Raw genomic sequence first — 20,521 nt, forward strand, 5'->3', positions numbered from 1 at the left:
CTCAGTGTAGGAGGGGGTTTAGCACTGTGATCACCCCTGTAGGAAACCAGCACCCTGCCGAGTTGAAAGACCCCTAGCAGGATTGTGTGGTGAGAGCCATCACTAGCGGTTCCACGGTCAAACTCCACGCCGCCTGCAGAGTCGCCTGCCCCGGCCTGCTGTTCCCTGCCAGCCCGCCGCTGATTGAAGTGCAGCCGCCTGTTGGCCCCTCACAGCGGGGCAGGGGGAAGAGAAACGTTTGGAATAATTATTATGTTACTTAGGTGTCATTTACAACACAAGACCAAGAGTTTAGATATTCCACGAACATGTGAAAGGTTTTTCTCTCTTTCTCTGTCTCTTTCTTTCTCAAGTTGAAATTAGGGGGGAGAAACTTTCTCATGAGAAAGATTTTGTTTTCTTCTCAAACAGGGCAATCAACAAAAAGGGAGGCCAAAGGCAAAACGGTGACATTTGGGCTTTCTCAAAAGGCTGGCCCACAATAGCTGTCGACAAAAACAATAAAACACTTTCAGGCTATTTAAAGCTAATAAATCTCTTGTCATCACGCACGCTTCCAAGCTTATTTATGGCCCAGTATCAGGCGCGTCTGCACAAAATTAAACACACCAAAACCTCTTTAGTGTTGCCAAAATGCAGCAACATTTCTGCAAGAGTTCATTCTTTAGGTCTCCAGCATGAACAGGAAGTCCAAGATTTTAGGTCTGTTTGATGTTGCATTTGTGTTTAAAACAGTCTGGTGTGTCACTTCGGTGTCCTATTTTCTCTCAGTGATTGATAGTGTTGAAATACTGATTTAACAAATGTTTCCAATTTGTGTGTGTGGTGCAGTTGTCCTGTAATATGTGCTAAGTTGATCCTTTCTTGTTACAAAAAAGAAAAAAAAAAGTTTGTCTTACAAATGGAAGGCAATTGTGTGCGAAGAATAATACATTTAAATATTCTTATCAACTTAATAGATAGTCCACAGCTTATTGGATTGGGTTGAACACTGTCTCAGTGTGTGTGTGTGTGTGTGTGTGTGTGTGTGTGTGTGTGTGTGTGTGTGTGTGTGTGTGTGTGTGTGTGTGTGTGTGTGTGTGTGTGTTATCAGGATTCCTCTCCCGAGTTATCCCGAGATGATAATAATCGCGTCGCGGCGCAGCTGCTGCAGGGAAGAGGAGAGAGCAGGGAGGGATGGAGGGATGATAGAGGAGTGGGAACAGCGCCATGCATGGAGGAGATTCGTATGCCGTTGAGATAAAACGATCGTGGGAGTCTTCTTCTTCTTCTCTGGCGTTTGTGTGTGATAAGGAGGAGGAGGGCTGGGAGGAGGAGGGGAGAAGGAGGAAGGAGGGAGGGGGGCCAAGAGACCCCGTCGCGTATTGACCCCCCAAACCTCTCCGCACACCGCCACCATCACCACTCCTTCTCCTCCTCCTCCTCCTCTCCTCTCGTCTCCTCTTTAGACTGAAAACACCATCGTTCATTCCCAGCCGTGACATTATCCAGCCTGTCGCCTTATGCTCCGCGGACAGCGAGCACAAGGAGCCAGAAAAGAGGGACAATTTCTCTCCTCCACAGCGCCGAGCATCCCGACGGCTGCGAGTCGGACCAGGAGGCGCACCAGGCGGACCCGAAGCGCTGCAGGAACCGCTGCTGCCCCAATCCTCCAAAGCATTGGACTACCGTGGACACGGCCCGGATAGGACTGGATACGGCGAACATTTACGCTTCGGTGGGATGTTTCATTCCAGTTAATGGAGCCTAATGCATTGCTTCGTAATGTGTTACACAGCGAGTAGGAGATGATTGGTTACGAGCTTTATTATAGCGTTTACTATGGCTCAGCGTAATTAATGGTTTACAGGCAAAAGGGTATCTAAGGATATCTGCCGTCCATATAATCTCCAATCCCATCATACACTAATGTTGTGTACAGTGCAATAGGCTGGGTGTAAATACACTAATGGCACAGAGGAGGAGCAGGTCTTCACTGTTTACTATCCACAGCCGTATTTATTCCAAATCCTCAGGCTGTGTGTACACCGTGTTCATCATATTAAGGCTGTAACTTCAGTGCTAATTTAATTTACCAAATTTACTTTCATTTCCAGGAGACCAGAGACAGAGGAAGGGAGGAAAGCTCGCGGGACTAGCCGGGCAGCGCATCATCCTCTCCGGCGTAGGACTGGCTGTCGAGTCGCATGGAGAAGAGGGTAGGTCGGCTGGTTATATGGGGAATGGGTGTAGATTTCCCTACCTGGGATAGCACAATGAATAGAAATAAACGAGAGCAAAAAGAAGCACATTTAACGAGACAGATAAAAAGAATATAGCGGATAGGATGAAAATTCTTACGCGACCGGGTCTCTTTGGTCGGGTGGAGCAGCCAGAGAAAACATAAGGCCCACTGGAAACACACTGGAGGACTAGTAGTCTCCACGCCACGGCGTGGAGTTTATGGGAAACACATAAACATGCAGGCAGTAACCCAATTAAAGCATCATAATCGCAGAGCCACTGAAGAGGTGGGTATGAAAAGAAATACTGATAGTTAATTTGATATTTTTTTATTTTTCGTCATATTGGCAAGACTCTTTGCTAAACAGGTTCTACTGTGGCAGAAAAATAAGTATTTGTGCTACAGAACTCTTTTGGTGATAGAAAGGACAACATTATACACTCTAATGGTTTTAGATGCTATATAGGTGCTAGAACTACATCTTGCTTTTTACTCAGATTTTCCACTTTTTTGTAATTTTAATAAATCAAAGGGTTATCTCAGTCACCACATAATGGGAAAACACCCAGTTGTGTGTGTAAAGCGCAGTGCAATTTAACTTCAGAGTGTGGGTGCAATGCAGATTGCAGTTAGTTCTGAATGAACTGTTGATTCAGGCCAAAGATTTCATCCTGTCCTCAAGATAATGCAGATAAATTGTTGTGTAATGTTAGTCAGCAATTTTAATGGCACATAAGAGCTAGATGGAGTCAGGGGAGAGGATAGGAGAGGCTGCTCTCGAACTCGGTAAGTAGGTCAGTTTTTTTGCTACAGTGATTCAGAAACATGGTGGAGGAGAAGCAGGCAGGGGCTGATGGGCAGCGGGCAGAGTGCGACTTCTATGTGGAAGAGAGCAATTAGACTATACATGTGTAGTCTATAGTGACAATCTAAACACACACACACACACACACACACACATACACACACACACACACACACACACATACACACACACACACACACACACACACACACACACACACACACACACACAAATTGATTTATCCGTTAGGGCAGTGGGTCCCAGTGTGGAGATTGGGACCCTCCAGGGGTCTTTGAGAGGTTTTAGACCCTAGAGTAAAAAAAGAGAATTGTGTAATATTGCCATTAGGTTATTTGTCTCCCTGGGCAGTCAGACAAGTGTAAAGAGAGTGTGTAAGGATGACCTTCTCCGTTGTTGCCACCTTTTCACGAAAGCCCAATTACATGTAAATCTTTGTAGAGACATATCTAGCCAAGTAAATATCCTTAGGACCCGTTTTTATAATAGGGGTCCTTGGCCAGCTGTGTCATTTGGGGGTCCTCACTGTCCCCAAGTTTAGAAAACAGGTCAAAACAGCTTTATTCGCACCAGACGCATCACACTCCTCTCACTCAAACGCACTGAGGCTGCAACAAGTTAAGTGTTGTTGTTTTTTTTTTTTGATCCGCTATAAATGTCAGAGATAAATAATGGGCAATCAGTCCGCTACATCATAATTTTAATCGTGAGACAAGTTAATAAATATCCCACGCAAAATGTGTGTACTCTTTGTACTTTTTTGTCTGAGTAATGTAAGAAAGGCTTTCAAATTGATCTCATCAACACTGAAAATAGAAAAATCTGCTTTGAAGCCCGTCGTTAACTTTCTAACTATGTTTTTGTAACTCTTTATAGTTAAAATGCAAATATAACGAGAAAGGAAATCTGACACATTTTTTTTAAAAAAAATGTGTACGCTATACAAACGCACAAAGGAATCACTTGGGCACTGAAATTGAAATGATTCCCGGTTTACATTTTTAAGAGCTAAAAAATTCCGCTAATCATTTCCCATTATTGTCGTTTTGTTTGTCTAAATTGAGGCTTTGTGGAAACTTAACTGTTATTAGTTTGCAGTGGCTGGCTTGGGAGCTTTCTGTGTTATTTTTAAATGTCCAAATAGGGTGGGTGATTAAAAACAAAACACTTTTTTCTTGGGGGAAAAAGTTTATTAATTCAGTGGGATTACACTGTCAAAAGTAGTAGCTTCAAAAAGGAAAAAAATGTAACAGCATGTGCTTTACTGCAAAATCAAATGTTAAGTTCTTACATTAGCCCAGATTTATTCCGCTAAATTAATTTATTCCTGTAATTCCTGTTGGTAACCTGCCGTGGGGAATTGCTTCCCCAGCATTAGCAGCCTGTAATAGGCTAAATGTTATGATGGTTGAACTAACACAATTACAACTTATAACATTAATGCTGTCGTCCCATCTGAAGCCCTCCCTCGCAGCTCCGTGACTTTAAAAAGAGAAAACTCGTGGAATTTGTCATCTTGACTTGTGCGCTTTGATCCGTTTGACGCACGGACACCCGATAGGGGCTGTGCGTAAAGAGAGACGCGCAATCCGATAGCGGTGATTGTGTTAATAGCCAGCCTCCATAAAACTAGAAGGTGTCCCGGGCCAGGGCCTCAGAGCAGGTGCTTTCTGTGATCCCGGTGGCCATATGGGACTCTGAAATGCAACAATTTGATAAGCCATTTAGGACAGTGGTTTCCAAACTGGGGCCCGGAGACCTCCGCGGTTGGCTGGGAGTCGTTTCCAGGATGGCCCCTCGCCTCGTGCAACAACATGAGGAAGAGTTTAGTTTCACTGTTATATCAGCACAATGACAGAATGTGTAGCCTAATAATGACTGCTTTTATCACACGTCTCACTGTCTTCACTGTCTTCTGCCCCACTTACAGTTTGGACAATCATCCATTGTACAGCCTGTAAACTAAACAAGAAAAACTCCTCCTTTGGACCAAACGGTGTTAACAATGCAAACCCCCGATTTAGAGAACAGGCCAAAACAGTTCTGGCCTCATGAAACATATTGCTCTCATTCACTTCTAACCAACAGCTAATTTAGCCATCATTTTAACTCTTTCCTGTGTGGGATTATAAATCTATCCAGATTTTGAATTGTAAACAACTGTGGCAAACAAATCGACAAGAGCTATTGTGTAAGAATGCCATTGGTAATAGATTTTACTGCCCCCACTACTGCAATAAAATATATAAATAACAAATAAATAACAAAAACATCTCTGTAGTAAATCATATCATAACTGTGAGCCAGCTACCAAAGGAATTGTCTTCCCAGCAAAAGTAGTGTAAGACTCTCATAACTTTCATGGCTTGGTTAAAATAACACCAAACTAGGAGGTGTGCCGATCAGGCCACCTAGCAGGTGTTCTCTGGGATCCCGGTGGCCATATGGGACTGTGATTGGACCGACTTTAATCCAGCAGGAACAGAAACAGGCAGTTTTGCTGACCTGAACAATGCCACCTTGGAGACAGAAGCTGCAGTGAAGCGCAAATTAGCTCTGTAATGTAGAGAGGGACAGAAACACAGAGAGAGAAACAAGGGAGTCAGACTTATGTTTATTCATGAAAGTATGTGTAAGTGCCAGTATCAGGGTGTGTGTGTGTGTGTGTGTGTGTGTGTGTGTGTGTGTTTGTCTCTGTCTGAATCTGGGTGTGTGTGTGCCTGTGCGCGGCTGTGTGTCAGTGTGTTTCCGAGCAGGCCCCAGTGAGGCTGTCACAGCGGGTTGTGAGGGACGTCTCAGCACGACTCCTGTGTAGTCTGACTTAAGAAGGGAGGAGAGAACATTAACTGTTACAGGCTCACCGTCATTTGCTCCGTCTTCGTCTCAGGAACTCCTCTCTCTCTTTCTCTCTCTCTTCCCCTCTACTCCTCTGCTTTTCCTCTGAACACAAATTCACTGAGTCAAATCTTGGTATGAACAGATAAACAGACACTTTGCCTTGCGGAAAGAAACACACGTATACCTGCTCTTCAGGAACGCAGAAAAACAGCCTTGATTTCAGTTTGGAGGTTATTCAGTGGGGGTTTTAAAAGTGTTAAAATGTGGTAGAATTTCATGACATGACAACATGAAAATGAACAAGTTTTTCACATGGTAACAGCAATATGCACACACTCATACACACACAAACAAAAATAAGGTTCATACATTTTCGTTGTTTAGCAGTTACATAGGTCCGATATACCCTGGAAACCAACTAGGAGGGCTCTTAATTGTGAAATGGAGTAGTCTATCATCATAGTAATTGCTTTCATACTAATGGAAGTCATGAAATGTTGTGCTCCTTAAGCAAAAGAGTGAAATGCTTTTCTGAAAACATAACTGAGCTTGTTTATATTCATGTTTGCCTCATTTTGAACAACTGCTGGACGTCATAGTTTGTCTTCCTTTTTTTTTTTTTTTTACCACATCACTGCATACACTCAAAACTACAAACACACTCACACACACACACACACACACACACACACACAAATATATACACACAAGATTGCAGACTGCACCTCATAATATAGCATGGCACAGAACAAGACATCTCCAGCAGCACACATTGCTGTCACTCTCAAAAACACACAAGATCACAACCAGAGGGTTAGGGTTAGGGTTAGTCTAATGAGTAATATCACTGAAGATAACTGTAATTTTAGATAGATTAAGATCCAAATAAGACGTAGCAGGATTGGCATGATGCCAAACAGTACAGATTCTGCATGTAAATCATATTTTCTGTTTTTCTCATTGTGTTTCAGTATGAAGAGCTGGTGCACTATTCGGGGTCGGAGGGCATGTCGGTGGCGGGGTACGGCGACGCTGTGAGGCCGGTTCCTCCCCCACAGTACGGATCCGCCATCCCTGACTCCCTCAAACACCACAGAGACCAGATCTATGGGTGAGTGTGTATATGTGTGTGTTTATGGCCCTGTGTGTTCTGGAGAGAGTTATAGCTTTAAAGGTGCAGTATATAGATTTAGGAGATATGTTTTCAACTTAGAGTTGTGGAAAAAGTGACTTTTTTATTGTTGTTGTTTACAATTTCAGGGCCATTAATTTTGTTTGCAAATGTATTTACTATTCAAAGAAGCATCTTCCTGCCTTCTGCTTGATTTACAGCACTTTAAAATGATTTTTCTTTGAATTTATGACAAAATGTCATAGACTAATTCAAAGAACAACATTACAGTAGCAGGTTCTGCAAATGTAAACAATTATCTCTCTCAAAACTATACAATGTACCTTTAAGTGTCCAAATTCTGGTTAAACCTTACACTTTTTATTTGCATGTGTTCTAAACTGATTAGTAGACTGATACAAAGCATTTAAACTGTGCGCGTGTATGCATGTATTAATTTATGTTATGTTTGTACAGTTGTGTTTTCCATAAATAAAGCACTGGGAAGTTTCTTTTGACACGTTCTGTGAATGTATCATATGTGTACACTATGTCAACTGTTACTGTGTTTATGTACAGTATGTTAATTGTGTGTGTGTGTGTGTGTGTGTGTGTGTGTGTGTGTGTGTAGTCACCCGCTGTTCCCATTGCTGGCCTTAGTGTTTGAGAAGTGTGAGCTTGCCACCTGCTCCCCTCGAGACTCCGCCTCCCTCTCAGGCACCTCCCACCTCCCTGGCATGACCAATCACAGCGATGTCTGCTCCTCCGACTCCTTCAACGATGACATCGCCGCATTTGCCAAACAGGTGAGTGACAGCTCGGACAGCCAATTGCACAACAGAGGTCAGTAGGTGCTAGGTTTTAAATGACTCTGGCTATAATTAGTTTTGTTTGTGTTTCAGATTCGCTCTGAGAAGCCAATATTCTCCTCCAATCCTGAGCTGGACAACTTGGTATGACATACAGTAGAATGACACCAATACATATAACTACTTTTCAAACATTAATGGATTATTACTTTCTGATAGTTAATTTTCATCCCCCTGTCCGCAGATGATCCAGGCCATACAGGTTCTTCGCTTTCATCTGCTGGAGCTCGAGAAGGTTGGTAGGACAGTAGCCTGTTTTATTTTTACTCATTTTGGTCTATATATCTGACAGCACATGAGCCTATACAGAAATCTGAACCATGAGTAGAACAGACTAAACAGACTATAACAGAGACATTTTGTCATATACTGTGTTTACACGTCAGTATAAACATATATGCTTTATATGTTTACACTAGATAGTCATACATGAAACACTTGGTTTTTCATATTTGAACAAATCTAACATTCATTACAAATACACCAGTCCCAACCATTGTTATATACACATGTTGAGAAGGTATGGATGTACATATATGATCATATACTGTGTAAGCTACACATACTGTATGTTACATATCTGCATGGGAATGCACAGTCTGACAGTTTCCAGAAATGCACCAAATCTATTGCATATCCACTTGTTTACATATGAAAGTGCTGTTAACACTGTAGATTACAATACTGCCCCTCTAGGTGCATGACCTGTGCGATAACTTCTGCCATCGCTACATCACCTGTCTGAAGGGCAAAATGCCCACAGACCTGGTCCTGGATGAACGGGAGGGCGGGTCCAAGTCAGATATGGAGGATTTCACTGGCTCCTGCACCAGCCTGTCAGAACAGGTAAGAGAGAGCTAAGTTACTTTGGTTAGCTGCTTGGAAGTAAATGCAGAGGAAATGTACTGTAAGTCAGGAGACAAAACCTAATCTTCTATCCAACTCTCAACTCATCTGTTTATCTGCTTCCACTCCCTTTGTCTACATTCTTCCCCTCTGTTCCATCCTGTACCTCCTTGTTCCAACTCTCACCACCTCCCTCCTCCCATCCTCTCCCTCTGTCCGTCTGCAGAATGCATCATGGTTACGTGAGCCAGATGAATGTGCCACTACTCCTCTGGGAACACCAGGCACCTGTGGCCTACCTTCACACAGCACAGCAGACAACTGCAGTGACACAGGTACAATCACACACACACACATGCATATGCAGAAGCAATCACACACATTTTGCAGTAAACAAAGATACAATGTACAATGTAATGACTTTTGCTTGTACACATGCACACATGCATATAACGCAGTAAATTGTTATATAGACACAGTGGTTTGACTGATACATTTGTTGTTGTTTTTTTTAATCAAAAAATTGATATCAATCAGTCAGCTTGTATAACTCTATTTGGTTTGAATGAAGAGGTATATGATGATTTATATGTTATTTCAGAGGCTTTTCAAACCAGAGACATACTGAACACTTCTAAGATTTTGGCATAGTAATGGTAACATTTAAAGATAATGTATTGGCTAGGGTGCCCTGGTGGCTCACTGTGTAGAGCATGTACCATGTAGTACCAAGGCTTAGCCTCAGCGGCCTCGGTTCCAATCCAGCCCAGGCCCTCCACTGTGACTGTCTAATAAAGCAGCAAATTTATGAAAAAAAAATTCTTGAAAAAATCGAATGAATGTTGCTACAAAGTGCCATATATCAGATACTTGTGGTTTCAGTGTAACAGCGTCAGTGTTGGCATTTCCTTTTAAAAGCCCATATTAGCTAAAGCCTACCCAACCACACACACATTCTGTCTGATGTGATGTGTGTATGTCTTCCTGCAGGCGATGGTCTGGATGGAGGTGTGGCCTCCCCCAGTACAGGCGAGGAGGACGAGACAGACAGAGAAAGGAGGAACAACAAGAAAAGAGGGATCTTCCCCAAAGTGGCCACCAACATCATGAGAGCATGGCTCTTCCAGCACCTAGCGGTGAGGGAGGCGGAAATTTAATTAGTATTTTTTAATCTTTTCTATCATGTGGAGCTTTAAATAGTAATAACTGCGCTTTACAATTATGAATTTGCACAATAATTAAATGCAGCCTGCAGCGTTGTAAACAAACAAAGAAAGACCGTCTATGAGAAAGGATAAGTGAATAATTAGTAAAAGAGAGGATTTGGCATGAGGTAAAACATCACTGATGAGAATAGAGAGCAAAGTGGCGAGGCAATAATGAATGTCAATTAAATTAAATGAAAAATGGGGGGGATTAAGTGATTACGTGAATATGCTCAGTACTGAATCAGTGTAGGACTGATGGAAACGGAGAGAGTAATGGTTGGTGTGGTGGTTAGATTGGTAATTAGCCACTAAATGAGGCAGGTCAAATGATGCTTCAGTCCAATTTCTACGGTGAGAGAGAGGTGGAGGGGGTCACTGTGGTTCAAAGTGTATGAGTGTAGATGAATTATGAATTCAGATGTAATGTCATCAGTATTCACCCTACACTCGCCCATTGCTCTCACATACAGTAATTCTTCCTTCATTTGAGCTGAGGTTTTATTGGGTCACCATTCAGCTCAAGATGATTGCCCTGTATTTCTTTTTTCTTTTTCTTTTTCTTTTTCTTTTTTTTTGAAAGCCAGCCTTATTGAAGTGGCTGTGATAATAATAAAATTCATGGACATTTATATTTGTCAGCTCCAAAATGCATGCCTTAAATGTCTCAAGTTGAAAACTCTGGTTTGTGTCTCAGCACCCGTACCCGTCGGAGGAGCAGAAGAAGCAGCTGTCACAGGACACAGGACTGACCATCTTACAGGTCAACAACTGGTCAGTAGGCTGACGGTCAATACGCTAATCCTAGCCCATGGCTCATCAATAATCAGTTAAACTGTCTTGTTTAAATGTACAGCGTCAACTTTCAAATTAACAGCATGGCTTTTGCCAGCTCGATAGCATATTGATGTGCGACCACGAAGCACAGATGAATATGTCTGCATTTAACCAAGAGGAATCACTTAAGTTGCACATTTCATTGTTTCGACTTGTTTATTTTATGCAATTAAATGTGAGTTAGATTAAATAAAAATCTTCATCAGAGAAACAGTGTTATTTACTTTATTTGAAGGCGACCTACAAGAGGAAATATTGCTCCACCAAGCACTTTTTTCCTGAAGCGTGCAGCGCGGTTAAATTCAATTGTTTCATGTTCATAAAACGGAATTGTAAATCAATACCCAATAATCAGCTGATTTACTGCACCCCAGTTCCTTGTTTCCTCCCCAGCCACACATGTATGTTCGTCAGCGCACACACACAGCGCATCTCCCTATTTGTGATCAATTTTTTGTCACATAACAATCAATCCCCGCATTCACCCATCCGCTGACTCTCACACACACACACACACACACACACACACAGTAATCCATACATATTTTACGCATAGTCTCCCCGTGTGCATCAAACACCAAATAATATATTTCCTTATCTGATTATTTCCATGTTTATTTTACTATACCCCTGTTGCACACACACACACACACACACACACACACACACACACACACACACACACACAGTGACCCAAACAATTCAGATCAATCAATTATCACAGGGTTGTCAATACTTGCTCTGCCCTAACGTTGATTTACTCTGCCCTCTGAAAGGGTTAAGTGGCTGTAAAAAGGAAAAGGTTAATAGTCTCTCGGTCGGCCTTTTTCTCCATTAACGAGCACTTGCTTTCACCATTCGGCCTCTTTTTTATCCATCCATTCATCTCTCTCTCTTCATATTCCTTCATCCGTCTCACTCTCTCCCTCTTTTTTTTTTATCTCCCTCTCTCCTTTTGTACAGGTTCATCAACGCCAGGAGGAGAATAGTTCAGCCCATGATTGACCAGTCCAATCGCTCAGGTTGGTTTATAAGTCAGTCAGTAAGGATGTCCATATGAGTGTGTGTGTGTTAAGTGTGTCTGACAGTGTGTGCTGTCCTCCAGGTCAAGGCGGGCCCTACAGCCCAGAGGGAGCAGCTCTAGGAGGCTACGGGCTCGATGGACAGGCCCACCTCGGGCTCAGAGCCGCAGGTAAGCCACAAAGGATCTCTCACTGTCACGCACTGTCATACACCAACACAACATCGGGGTTGGAAATAGTAAAACACATCATAGTCAAGTACCATAGTCGTTGTTCTGCTGAAATAGAATCAAAAATCCTGTAGTCGGAGTAAATGTTACTTGCAAAAACAGATTATTATTATTATACTCCATACATCTTGCCATCATGCAATGAAAAAAGACAGGAGGACAGAGATGAACTGGGGACTGGGGGATGTAAAGAAAGCAACATATGAGTCAGCAACAATTTAGGGATGGGTTGGTAGTGGTTTCTGTATAGATTATCAATATTTTCTCCATCAGTGTTTTCACAGCTATAAATTTAAACATGACAAGGTTATGGGTGATTTGCACCTGACTCTCTGTTGCCATGTTTCCCTGACTCATCACTCATAAATTACCAGTTTCTGACGATGATGACCTTTTCCTCCATCAATACACTGACATGACTCCTCTCTCTCCCCTCCTCCAGGTCTCCAGGGCATGTCTTCTCTGCCAGGCGAATACCCCAGCGCTCTGCTGTCCCAGCCAGGCTACGCCCCGCACCCGGGACCCTCTCTGCACCCCTACCCAGGCCCACACCCGCACCCTGCCATGCTGCTCCACCCCCCGCCGCACACACACCCCGCAGAGCCACTGCTAGCGCAGGGACTGGACATACATGCACACTAGCTGCCGGAGGAAGGGGGGCGGGTGTGTGTGTGTGTGCGTGCATGTGTCTGTGTGTGTGCGTGTTTGCGTGTGTGCGTGCGTGCCTGTGTGTGTGTGTGTGTGTGTGTGTGTGCATGCCTGTGTATGTGTAATGACGCATACAGTACACTATTTAGAAGAAAAAGACACATTGCTCTGAAAGTTTACATTCCCCCTGAAAGACACTGACCTCAATGTAGCTGCTCACATTCTCCACTTCCTCACACACACACACACACACACACACACACACTAACACAGACACAGCCGGAACCTGTAGGTTTAAGCCATACTGTTTTCAGAGTAGAAGTGCTTCCTCCTTCCCAAACCCTCCACTGTGTCCTTGTGGGCAAGACACACGCTTTAAACTACGCTTCCCATCATGCCTGCTGATCCACGAGAGCAAAATGGACAAGCCGATGGGCAGACGCAGACACCAGTCTGCCGGTCCCACCGCCCACCCCCGCGCTGTTTGATCAGATGTGACCGAAGACTTCACCACAGCCCAGGGATGTTTTATTGGATGGAACTTGAGCTTCTGACCACGCCTTCTTCACTGCTCCCTGTCTTCCTGCACGCATGACTGTCAAAGATACACACACACACACATACACTCACATACACACTTTATTTAAAGCTGATTTGAGTTTTTTCTTAATCTATTTTTCTATTTATGCTTGCCACTTCGGGCAGACGCGGCTTCACGTGAGCTTGTTTTGAATATTAGTGCTCTTCCTCAGCATGTGAAGCTACTGTAAACACGATGAATGACTCCCAGTCTGCCTCGCTCTCGTACCACTTACCTCCTGAAGATGCCAAGAGGTCACCTTTGCATCTTTTGTACACACACACACCACCACACCACCACATGCACACGTCAACACACACGGTCGATGCAAAGCCATGTAAACAAACACACACACACATACACAGACACGCATACCCACATGCACACACACACACACACACACACACACACAAACCTCTGCAAGCATTTGTAATATGTTTTTGTCTGTCGCCGGGGTGCGAGGGGAGCTGCAGCCAAAGGACTCTTCTAAACATTCTGCTCCCTCTCCGCTCTGTATCCTGTCCTCTGTACTGGTCAGACTGCAGAAAATTTCTGAATGACGATGGGAAATATAGTTATGACGACTATGATGTTATGATTATACTATTAAAAGTTCTTTTTTTATAAAGCTGTTGTCACTGATCATCTGTTTTGAGTGTCTGCATCTGCAATTTTCATATAAATACGTGCTGCTACTCCCCATCTCGGATCAGTCGTGATTCAGGCTGCAGCCGGTTCATGAAAGATTTTACATTTGCTATTCTGTGCCTGGTAGCTCTTTCCTGAGAGAAAATCCTCTGGTGCACAGGAAGTAATGTATTTACTTTTTTGCTTTGCTTGGAATAAACAGGAGGAGAGATGAGAAGTTAGCATGAGCACCGATAGCAGCAACGACTGAAAAACATTGCCATCTTCCAGGGTGGTTGATTTGCAACACAGTGGTGCAGAATCCCCAAACAATGGAAATTATTCAGTTGCACATTATTTTTGTCTGCTTCTGCACTCGAGGCAGAAATGTTGGCAAGCTCGAACAAGGAAAATGAACAGAAAAGGAAATGCATGTGTGAAGGATTATGGCAACAGTTGGCATGTTCCTCTCTACAGTATCCTAGCTCTATTCCAGGTCGTCGCTGGTGCGTTTTTTTCTGAACTCCTAACTCGTCAACTATGTTTTTGCTCTCCTCTGCATTCTATCTCCATTGTTTCTGATCTTCTTTCTTCTCTTTGATTAGTTCTAAAAACTGAGGTCATTACAAGACACAAAATACCTATCCTCACCCATCAAAACACAGCAGAAACAGTTTAAGAAAGAAAAGAGCATGTACGTTTAACATGCACTATGCTACCACATCGGGTGATTTACTATCCTCAGACGTTTACTTGAAAAATAGCGACATTTTGCTCCTTTTCCAGTCATAAGTTACTTCACTCTTCCTCCATCCATCCCTGCCTCTGACTATCTGTTTAACACTGACAGAGGCTTCAGGCTCCAGCTGCAGTGATCTGTCACCCAGGCAGGATTATTACAGGAAGAAAAAAGGGAGGATTTTTTTTTTTAACGCTTTGTGGTACCGAGCTGATCTTGTCATGGCTGTCTGTACAAGAAGAATTCCTTCGCTAAACTGGAGGGGGAAAAAAACAGACAGTGTGTTTTCTCTCTGTCTAGACAGCAACGCAAAGTTCAGATCTGTGCTGGAGAGTTGAAAATGGCGAATGGGTGGAGGGTGTGAAGTGGGTCAACCAGGAGAGTTTTCCTGGGACTCTGGGTCCTGGATTTGGGGTGGGGCATACAGAGTGATCAATAACGGGGCTGTTGTTTTCATAAGGCGTACACAGGACCCATAATGTCGAGTATTTTTGTTTTTACTGGAACGACTTACTGCAGCCCCACGTTTGTAAATTTTTGTGTCTCAGCTAAGGAAAGGTCTTATGATTTATAATATTAATTACCTTTAAATTTGATTTGAAACTGTACTTTATCTCGTCTTAATGCTATTTTCCCCTACTTTTTTTCTTTTCTGAAAATCTGATTAAGGAAGAGGACATCATGTACCGAGAAACACACTCCAGCCCACTCTTAACAATTTGTACTTCTCCCTCTTTCCACCTTTCCCCTTTCACCCTCTGATGTGCTCGCCTTATCCATAACCTTCAACTTTCATCCCTCCCTTGTCCCTCCACATTCACAACCCCCGTCTTCTGGCATCCAGCATCCGCCCGCTGCACCCCGAACACACAACCAACCCTGAATACCTCCCTGCCTCCTGCCCCGCCCCCGCTGGGCCTGCATCAGCACGGGTCAGGGGCCAGAGTTCAGCCAGAGGTCAAGAGGAAATGGCTGTTCTCGCGGGCAGTCAGGCCCTGACCTCAGCACCCCACCACTTTTCATTTCTCTTTCTCCTCTCTACACACTCCTGACACACACGCCTTGTGTGTCAGGATGGGCCCCTCTCTTACTCTCTCTTTCACCTCCTCACTCTTGTTTGTCCACCAGTGACTTGCTCGTCTTTTCCATGACACAACTATATATAATATTACAAAAAAACATTTGTCTCAATCCAAGCTCTATCCACATTTCCACAACAACATGACCTAAGAGAACTGTTAAGTGAACTCTGGTGCACCAAAAGCCTCCCCTCTGGGCCCGTTGCTATTGTCTATCTGTGCTACCTCACAGTGAAATCATGCGCACATTTGGCATTAATTTTCATCGCTATGCTGACGACACTCAACACTATATACCAGTGAAACTGAATTACCTCTCCTGATTACTAAACTAGGCTGCATTTTTATTCACAGACTGAAGATAAATATCCTCAGAGTGAGCTGTACCTGTGGCTAAGGGACATGCTAATAAATCTGATGTGATCATGACATTAAGTTTTCTTGTGTGTGTCATACACTCATACCAAGTACCAAGACAACAGGGGCTATAAGCATCTCCATACACATCATTGCAGTAGTGTACAGCATGTATGTAGTTCATATTTCTGCTAATCCTTTCTGAAAGCAAGCAGTCGTATTTTAGAATATTTTTCCCTGCCTTTCATCCAGCAATTGGTTTCCATTCATTCCACTATGATATGAAAATGAACTCTCAGAGACTTCAAACTTCAAACTATTCCAACTATCAGACTTCAAACTATTCCATCACCATAATAAAGCCATCCACATTAGTTTCCCTAAAAGCAGCAGCACTGTTGTGTTTGATTGGGCAGATTGAAATGGAAAATAGTCCCTGGGGAAACGTTTTCTTTACACAACCAGTTATCAGTTCTCTGGTTTATGAATGGTGATGATTTTGGTTACAAGGTGGGTGTTTCAGCCAAAAATTCATATTTAAAAATAAAGGGATTTTGATTATATGTTGTGAAATCTTAGCACACCTGCATGACTTACAAAATGGTTTGTTGCAATGCAAAACATGGATAAACCGCAGGGATTGGGAAGGGCAATGGAAGGCATTTCAGTACATACATCAGATCATAAAAAGGAAAAGAGAACGTGCAATTTATTTCAGTTTCAGTTTCTCCCACATCACAAAAGAAACTATTTCTTTCTTCCTCTGCTGCACTGCAGAGCTACAACTCACATATGAAAGGGTTCTACATCCATAACTTACAGATATTTTCATTGTTTCGGGAACTATTTCTTCTTTCTCTCCAGCTATTTTGAAAACAGTGATTCCTAAACATATGGCCCTGCAACTCGACTTCCCCGGGCACAGCGCTGAAGATTAAACAAAGAAATCAATGGTAGAGAGGTTACTCATACATCAGAGCATAGCAATCATTCATACAATTATTCATGGTGATATCCTCAGCTTATGATTGGTTCAGATAGATTTACTCTGCCCATTCTCTCACCAACACAGACTCCATTAGACAGTGGGAATTACATCGCATAAAATTTACTTGGATGCTGGGGAGAGGAGAACGGTTGGGAAGGCGGGACAGAGGGAGGGAGTGCTTGAAATGTGCCTCTATGTTTGAGTTCTGTTTGTATGTGTGCACTGTGGTTAGAGTGAGTGTGTGTGTTCATGACAGAGTGGAGTGTGTGGTGTCTGTAGCAGGTCGCTCAGCGGTTCTGCATGACAAATCAGAGGTTTGACATTGCAGCTGAATTTTGGGAAGTCATGAGAAAAATACAGCATATCTGGGGAAAATATCTAGCTTGTAAAAGGTGAAAAAAAAATCTGGTACATTTTTACAGAATAATGAGGCTGTCATTATCGCATTTGAGCTCTGTTGTAGCCCTGGTGCAGCTGTTTTGTTACACAGCAAATCTTTGGTTTCCGACATGTTGTACTCGGTGTATTGCTACATTCCCTGTAATGTCTCCATTATTTCACGACTCCCACCGGTTTGAATTTCACTGCTGGAGTGTTGGGTTATTGCAGCAAAATGAATCCACGTGTGTAATGTGAAAATGTGTGTGCCTGTGTGTGTCAGCGCATGTGCATAAATATGTACAATGTCATTTTAACACAAAGGTTTGTGTGTGTGTGTGTGTGTGTGTGTGTGTGTGTGTGTGTGTGTGTGTGTGTGTGCCAGGGGGTGGGGGGGTGGTCGGGTGATCATTAATCATTCAATTACACACCTGTCAGAGTTCAGACAAGTGAGAGAGAAGGAGGGGTAGGAATGGAGGAAAATGAGGGGAGGAGAAGGGAATGAAGAGGGCAGCAAGGGAAGAAGGAAGAGAGGGAGGTGAATAGAAAGTGAGGGAGGAACTGAAAGAGAGAGACAGACAGAGAGAGGGAGAGAGAGGTGGAGAAAGACAGAGGGAAATCAAAGCATGGTGAGGGACAAAATGGAGAGCGAAAGCAAAAGAGAATGGGGGAAAAGTGTGAATGTCCCAGTAACAATTCACTGACAGAGGAAAGCTGTTGGACGGTGACAGGGAGCCAGACTAAAGACAAAAGGCCTTGTGCATGTTATATATGACAGAGTGAAAGATAAGGGCAGGACTGGACAGAGCAGCAAGGAAATCCAGTCAAAATAAACTCACTGTCCAAAACAAACTCCTCACAGTAATAGATGTCTAGAGGTGGGGCTTGAGCGCTATGTGAGTGAATAATCATAAATAATAATACACACAATATTTAGTATGTGATGTCATATGACTAAAAAGCATGTCATTTCCTTATGTTTTTCTTTATAAATGGTTTATAATTAGGTTTTATACACTTTATAAATCATTAATAAACAGTTATAAAAAAATCATAACATAACTTTCAAGGATCTCATGATGGTTGACTTGTAGAGAGACAAGATAAAGTAAACTCAGCAACTAGCAAGATCTGAGATTTAACAGAACAGATGAAACGCAACAGTATCTTGCCAAATAGTGAGCCTGCATGGATGTATGAAAACTGTTATAATTTATATATAATTGTGTATTAAAGAGTTTACAACCTAATTACAAACCATATATAAACTCCTTATAAGGGTAGTCTTGTTGTAAAGTAGTGCGAAAAGTTTATCTAAGTTACCAATGGGCCTGTAAGACGTATGTAGTGTAGCACTTTGACTAAATTTAAAATTTTATTTTCACATTTTAGAGTGTGCATTAATGAATTTTAAAAAAAGAAAAAAATGTAGCAATAAATTTATAAATTCAATATCCTTTCTCATTGGCTATTTTTGTGAGACTGGGTACAAATACATGTTTTGTGCATATTGCTGTCACTGCAGGAGCCATTTCTTCTGATTTTTGACTCGTTTATGGACTCATGGCTGGAAGCGTTCATGCACTTTCATTAATCCTCATCGATGGTGGGAAAACACTGAAGAAATGCTACTGGATGTTTGCACTGTATCTGTTTCTTTCTCCCCCATTTCCCCTCATATGTTTGTCGGGGTGTTTGCATTTGTATAGGGGAGCATGACCCCCCCTTTTCATCAGTCTTCTGTGTGTGTGTGTGTGTGTGTATGTGTATGTGCGCACGTGCGTGTGTTGCAGCCTCCATGTTTAGCAGCAGTACCCAGCTCTAGTGCCTCAGGCCACAGCCATCTGTGCCCCCCCTCAACCCCCTTCCTCCACACACACACACACACACACACACACACATACACAGACACACACACTCCTCCTCTCCCCTCTCCACCCCCCCACCGCCATATATCTAATTTATGGCTGTGGTGAGTGCGTTACACACACCCATGTATGCATAATATATCACATGTGTGAAAGAAGTGTGTGATCGTCTGTGTATGGGACTAAAAGGTGTGTCTGTGTGCGAGTGCGACCAGCGCTGTCTTCACTGGCTCAGTCTGTCTGAAAATTTGCCTGTGTGTGTGTGTGTGTGTGTGTGTGGTTGTCTATGTTTCTGTGCATGTGTGTACAATAAATGTTTGATCCAGCTTGTATCAGCCAGTCTTTCGTTCTTTCTTCATTCTTACCAGATCTGTGGTCACATGGAGAATGAAAATGCATAAAAAAGGCAGAGTGTGTGCTTGTGTGTGAGACTGTGAGTGTGTGTGTGTGAAGGCCCAGCTGTTTCTGGGCTTGACGTCCACATGCAGGCAGAATGCCAGATGTCTCATTAGGCAAATTTGATTGACTCGGTCATTTAGAATTCAGCAATGAGACGGTTCCATATGTAAGGATGTGCGTATGTGAAGGTGTGTGTGTAAATTTACACAGGAGGCCCCCCATATAACTATTTACATGTGTATGTGGCCAGCGTATATGCATTTATTAAATCTTTCCATGTATTTTTGTGTGTGTACCTGGATGTGTGTGTGTGTGTGTGTGTGTGTGCATGTGAATCTGTGAATCTTCATCATTTGTGAGAGTCAGCCCCATAAAGCAGCTCTGCAAGGAGCCACCAGCTGGACATGAGATGTTACTGATGTATAATACACACTTTTGTTTCTCGGCACATTTGAAAATTACAGAAACATATCTAAATCCAATCACTTTACCTGTTTTTTATGTTCCCCTCAAGACTTTTTGTAGCCACCTTATGAGCACATTCCATCAAATAAAAATCCAAACAAAGATCTGTTCAACCAACTGGAAATAAAATGTTGAGTTATAGCAAAGTATTGCCTCTCTACGGATGTGCAATGCTGCCCTCCAGTGTTCAAAAAGGAAGACGCAGGTTTCACAACATTGATTTTACTATCTAAAAGAGCTGTAATTAGATTTGGGGGCAATTACAACCGAGTTTTGTTGTGGTTGTCTCTAAAGGGGTTTGGCTATGAGGTCATTTGCACATGTGTTCCTCAAAGTCATGAGACACAAAACAACACAAAGGGTGTGTTCACAACAACAACAACAACAA

General features: G+C 42.8%; 1 protein-coding gene across 1 annotated transcript; it reads left to right on the plus strand.

Moving 5' to 3' along the window:
* Nucleotides 1-1,614: 1,614 nt before the first annotated feature.
* meis3 (myeloid ecotropic viral integration site 3) lies at nt 1,615-13,794 on the plus strand. Its single transcript, XM_030066745.1, has 13 exons — nt 1,615-1,717; nt 2,097-2,198; nt 6,857-6,996; nt 7,628-7,802; nt 7,899-7,949; nt 8,050-8,100; nt 8,562-8,711; nt 8,938-9,046; nt 9,702-9,847; nt 10,614-10,690; nt 11,717-11,775; nt 11,859-11,945; nt 12,448-13,794. The coding sequence occupies exons 2-13, from the start codon at nt 2,187-2,189 to the stop codon at nt 12,645-12,647; spliced, it is 1,257 nt and encodes a 418-aa protein (XP_029922605.1). The 5' UTR covers nt 1,615-1,717; nt 2,097-2,186; the 3' UTR covers nt 12,648-13,794.
* Nucleotides 13,795-20,521: the final 6,727 nt, after the last annotated feature.

The sequence above is a fragment of the Myripristis murdjan genome, chromosome 13 (genome assembly GCF_902150065.1).
Source record: "Myripristis murdjan chromosome 13, fMyrMur1.1, whole genome shotgun sequence".
NCBI lineage: Eukaryota > Metazoa > Chordata > Actinopteri > Holocentriformes > Holocentridae > Myripristis > Myripristis murdjan.